The sequence below is a fragment of the Cebus imitator genome, unplaced genomic scaffold (genome assembly GCF_001604975.1).
Source record: "Cebus imitator isolate Cc_AM_T3 unplaced genomic scaffold, Cebus_imitator-1.0 Scaffold181, whole genome shotgun sequence".
In the NCBI taxonomy this organism is placed as follows: Eukaryota; Metazoa; Chordata; class Mammalia; order Primates; family Cebidae; genus Cebus; species Cebus imitator.
The window spans coordinates 2,195,132-2,200,886 of NW_016107496.1; the positions used below are offsets into that span (position 1 = coordinate 2,195,132).

Consider the following 5,755-nt stretch of genomic DNA (forward strand, 5'->3'; position numbering starts at 1 on the left):
CCTGGGCCTGCTGAGGGGTGAGAGGGATCCCCAGTTCCTGAGCCTGCTGAGGGGTGAGAGGGATCCCCAGGGCCTGGGCCTGCTGAGGCATGAGAGAGATTCCCAGGGCCTGGGTCTGCTGAGGAGTGAGAGTGATCCCCAGTTGCTGAGCCTGTTGAGAGGTGAGAGTGATCCCTTGAGCCTGGGCCTGCTGAGGGGTGAGAGGGATCCCCAGGACTTGGGCCTGCTGAGGGGTAAGAGTGATCTTCTGACCCTTGGCCTGCTGAGGGGTGAGAGGGATCCCCAGGGCCTGGGCCTGCTGAGGGGTGAGAGTGATCCCCTGAGCCTGGGCCTGCTGAGGGGTGAGAGGGATCCCCAGTTCCTGGGCCTGCTGAAGGGTAAGAGGAATCCCCAGGGCCTGTGCCTGCTGAGGGGTAAGAGTGATCCCCAATTCCTGGGCCTGTTGAGGGGTGAGAGGAATCCCCAGGGCCTGGGCCTGCTGAGGGGTGAGAGTGATTTTCTGAGCCTGAGCCTGCTGAGGGGTGAGAGGGATCCCTAGGGCCTGGGCCTGTTGAGAGGTAAGAGTGATCCCTTGAGCCTGAGCCTGCTGAGGGGTGAGAGGGATCCCCGGGGCCTGGGCCTGCTGAGGGGTGAGAGTGATCCCCAGTTCCTGAGCCTGTTGAGGGGTGAGAGCGATCCCCAGTTCCTGAGCCTGTTGAGAGGTGAGAGTGATCCCTTGATCCTGGGCCTGCTGAGGGGTGAGAGGGATTCCTAGTTCCTGAGCCTGCTGAGGGGTCAGAGGAATTCCCAGGGCCTGGGCCTGCTGAGGGGTGAGAGTGATCCCCTGAGCCTGGGCCTGCCGAGGGGTAAGAGGGATCCCTAGTTCCTGGGCCTGCTGAGGGCTGAGGGTGATCCCCACTTCCTGGGCCTGCTGTGGTGTGAGATGAATGCGTTTACTGAGAGGTTGTCCAGAAATAGGAAGAGCTCCAGGTGGGGAGGATTGTGGGGAGGGAGGTGTGGCTAGTACAGGCTTCTTTTCATCAGGAAGATTTTCTAATTTCTTCAGTTTCCTATGAAACGCTTCTCCTTGATATAACTGCTGTACATCTTTCACTGTGCTCTTCCACCTGGGAGATAATGTCATTGGAGTTTGGATGACCACTTTTTCTAGCTCTGTAGGTTTTGCTTTCTTCATCTGCATCCGATCCTTTGTTTCGGTCTGTCTTTGCCTTTCAAGGTCCTCTAGCCCTCTCCCTGGCTTCTGCTTTTTCTTCTCTTTCTCCTGTTTTATGATTGGCTCCAGATGTTTCACTTCCTTCTGAATCTGCCTTATCTGTCCATTCTCCTTTTCCAAGAGCAACCCTTGTGCCTTCATTTTTTGCATCCCTTCTTCCAGCCACTGCAGGCTTGACTCTGGAAGCTCTTCTTCCTCCAGTCCTCTTTGCTTTTGCTTGTCCTCTTGCTCAGTCTGCTTTGGAGTCCTCTCTTTTTGCTCTGTCTTCCATATCTCTTCTTCCTGCCACTGTTTCTGTCTCTGTTGTTCTTGCTTTCCCTCCTTCATCTGGTGATACGCCTTTTTCTCTTCCCAATTCTCACTTATCCTCTTATAGTGCTCCTTTAAGAGATTTCTTTCTTCCAGCAACTGTTGTTTGAGACTCACACCAGACATTTGTTCTTGATCCTCTTGCAAATCCTCTTGCTCCTGCCTTTGTTCTTCCCTCTCCTTGTGGTCTTTCTGTACTTTTGGGACTGTTGAAACATCTCTTTCACTTTCAATTTCAGCCAAGATCATTTGTATTAAATTGTTAATTACTGGATCTGTGCTCTCATGTGAGAGAAAGGTACTGTTTTCAGACTTCTGAAAATGCAATCCTGGCATAAATGAGACTACCTTTTTTTGTTTTTTAGGTTTCCCAACTTGTTCTTCCTTTTTTTTATCTTTGTATTTTCTCAAGATTTTAGTCACAGTTTCAGCCACTTTTTGGAAATATTCCTCCATTTTTGCCTTTATGATTCCTAATTTTTCAGCTTCTGCTCTTTTTAATAACTCCTCTTCCTTCAGACGAGTCTTTATGTCAAAAGGCTTTCCGATGTTATCGATTTTCTGTTTTAGGAAAGCCATCATGGCGTTCTGAAATTCTTCGAGGTTACTCTGTTCACTTTTGCCATCTGGACTTTCTAGAACTCTGGTAGATTCTGAAATCTCTTTAGCTACCCTTGAGAGTGATTTAACAAGTTGATGAGATTTGACTTGTTTGGTTAACACTTCCTTCTCTTCAGTTTTTTCTTCTTTGCTTGCAGTAGTTCCTGAAGAGATATGGTGTTTTTTTCCTTTTATTTTTCCTTTCTGTGGCTCAGCGGTATAATCAGATTGGATTGTACTGAGTGGCTTCACTAGGCTTCTGATTTCACCTTTGCTTTCTTTGCGCAATGCCTCAGTGGTGGGTTCTACTTTAATCTCTGGTTCAGTTGGTCTTCTGTCAAATGGGGACTCACGTTTGACCTTCCTAAATTGCTCCAACATAATACTTGTTCTACTTCTGCCACCTTGGCTCTTTGTTTCAGTGAAAAAGAGATGTTGGCCTTTTGCTTCAGTGGGTGACTTTGATTTGACTTCAGATATGGATTTCTTTTCTTTTCTTTTCTTTTCCAGTAGCTCATAGTATTGACTAGGTTGGGCCTCTGAGACTTTCTGTCCATCTTTATTATCACTCAGATTTGGTTCAGAGGTCTCATCTACATATGTGACTTTTGTGTGCTTTTTTTTCCATGCTTGATACTCGTCACCTTTCCTCAGTGATACGTAATCTTTAGTGCCATTTTCAGAAATATCTTTGGAAGCCACAGGTTGCTGTTGCTGTTCAGTTAAATCTGGAGTTGTTTCAGCTTGGGCTGTATATGAAATAGTGGAGTCCCATGTTATCCCAGAGCCCTTGGTCCCTTTTCTTTGGACTTCTTTTACAATATTTTCAAGTTCCTTGTCTAAAATATTGTCCATATTGTCCTCAATATCATCAGCTTTGATAGTGGCCCTGGATGACTGCAGAGAAGATCCAGGTAATGCTTTCACAGTTGATGATGCAGACAATGTTTTATACACCTGTTCTGTAACAATTTTGGATCGAAGAAGTTGTTCACATTTTTCTTCTGCATCATGAAGTTTCTGCTGAAGCATTTCATTTTCGTTACTGAGATCTTGTATTATGTTCAGAGAGAGCTCCTTTCCTGCTTCACTTGTTTCATGTTCATATATAGTGGAACTTTGGAAGTTAATACCTTTTAATTCATCACTTAGCGCACTCAAAGCTTTAGAAAGGTTTACTATTGTTGATGATATATATTTAATAGCATTGTTTTCCAATGTACTGAACATTGTGGTGGCTATGAGTTCCTGTAGCATACCTTGGATTTCTGAAACCTTTGTATTTGTTGCAAACTGATCACTAATCATCTGATCTGGTCTTAAAGCATGGGCTGTTGCAGGTCGTTTCATGACTCTTTCTTTCCAAGATTTCCACAGAGTACCTCTAGATACTGAAGAAAAAAACGTAAAACTGTGAAATTGCACTTTTTCTTTTGCATTGTGTTTATCTATGTTTAAACCTAAGGAATTTAGCATAGATTAACTATAACTAATTAACTATAAGATAAAGATTAATCTGAAAACTTTAACTCTAAAATAAACAGTATTATTTTTAAAAGAATGACTCTTTTCACATAATCACCTACAACTTTTTCTTTCTTTTTTGTTGAGAGCAATCTCCCTGTTTCCCAGGCTGGAGTGCAGCAGCATGATCACTACAGCCTCAACTTGGGCTCAAGCAATCCTCCTGCCTCAGCCTCCCTGCCTCTCTGAGTTGCTGGTGTTACAGGTGCAAGCCACAGGACCTGCCAACCACCTAAAACTTCTGCTTCCAGAGTTTAGGACATGAACTCAGCTACGACCTCAACTTAATTTTAGTTACAAGTTTGGGGTTAGATATAATGTAAGACAAGGCCAGGCTTGGTGGCTCATGCCTGTAATCCCAGCACTTTCGGAGGCCAAGGCAGGCGGATCACCTAAGGTCAAGAGCTCAAGACCAGCCTAGCCAACATGGTGAAACCCCATCTCTACTAAAAATACAAAAATTAGCCATGCGATGGTGTGCACCTATAATCCCAGATACTCAAGAGGCTGAGGCAGGAGAATTGCTTGAACCCAGGAGGCAGAGGTTGCAGTGAGGCAAGATCACACCACTGCACTCAAGCCTGTATGAGAAAGAGAGACTCTATCTCAAAAAAAAAAAAAAAAAAAGTAAGACAAAACATTGCTTTGGCTTTGGTTGTGCTAATACTTTCCATTTTCTTTCTCAGATTCCTGTCTCTCCTTTCTCTTTTTTTCTGAATCAAAACTAACCTTAGTTCTCTCAAAAGTGTCATAAATTAACAGATAAAAGACACACATTTGGCCAGGCGTGGTGGCTCACGCCTGTAATCCCAGCACTTTGGGAGGCTGAGGCAGGTGGATCACTTGAGGTCAGGAGTTCAAGATCAGGCTTGCCAACATGGTGAAACCCTGTCTTTACTAAAAATACAAAAATTAGCTGGGTGTGGTGGCATGAGCCTGTAGTCCCAGGTACTTGGGAGGCTGAGACGGGAGAACAGGTTAAACCTGGGAAGCAGAGGTTGCGGTGAGCCAAGATCACGCCACTGCACTCCAGCCTAGGTGACAGAGTGAGACTCCATCTCAAAAAAAAAAAAAAAAGATTCACATTTGAAAAGATTTGCAGAATGGCTGAGTGAAAAAAATCAACAATTTTTTTTCCCAAAAGCAAAGATAAAACAGGGCAAAACTATCAAAACAACGATTTTAGGATTTTGAAAACTGACCAAAGGCATACAACACAATGAGAAGCATTTATTCACAAAAAACTACAGAACCTTAGTAACAAACAGTGAAAGTGTGCTAAATTGGAGTTGCATCCATCCTCAATCCCCTAGATCCATGGCCAGGGACTTCTACCAGAGTGAGACAGACTGTAAGGATTGACAACTCTACTGCCTACGGGGATGATTTGACTTGGCACAAAGCCTGGAAAAACCCATGCCCAGTGGCATTATTGGCTGAGGCAGGAGAATCACTTGAACCTAGGAGGCAGAGGTTGCAGTGAGCCAAGATCGTGCCACTGCACTCCAGCCTGTGTGACAGAGTGAGACTGTCTCATAAATAAATAAATAAATAAATAAAAAGAAATCATACAAAGTATGTTTCCTAATTGCAAAAAAATTATCTATAATGTTATACTAATTCTGCCTCTCTTATTGAACCCTGAGTGATATGAGTTCTTAGTACAATACTAAAATCATGATTCATTTTAAAAAATTGATAAATTGATTGATTAGATTTCATCAAACTAACACTTTTAGGCTTCAAAAACACCACTAAGAAAATGAAGACAAGTCACAGAAAGGGAGAAAATATTTGCAAATCACTTTTCTGATAAAGGACTTATATCCAGCCATGTGTGGTGACTCATGCCTATAATCCCAGAACTTTGGGAGGCTGAGGCAGGAGGATCATTTGAGCTCAGGAGTTTGAGACCAGCCTGAACAACATGGTGGGACTCTGTCTCTACAAAAAGTTTTTAAGGCCGGGCGCGGTGGCTCAAGCCTGTAATCCCAGCACTTTGGGAGGCCGAGGCGGGTGGATCGCGAGGTCAAGAGATCGAGACCATCCTGATCAACACGGTGAAACCCCGTCTCTACTAAAAATACAAAAAATTAGCTGGGCATGGTG

The 5,755-nt window shown here is 44.2% G+C and overlaps 1 protein-coding gene across 1 annotated transcript in view; it reads right to left on the minus strand.

The window, feature by feature from the left end:
* Window positions 1-5,755, minus strand: part of FAM186A (family with sequence similarity 186 member A) — a 59,510-nt gene that overhangs the window by 19,072 nt on the left and 34,683 nt on the right. The window contains exon 4 of the mRNA XM_037744658.1: window positions 8-3,513. Coding sequence (XP_037600586.1) covers window positions 8-3,513 — 3,506 coding nt within the window. The remainder of the gene's footprint in view (window positions 1-7; window positions 3,514-5,755) is intronic.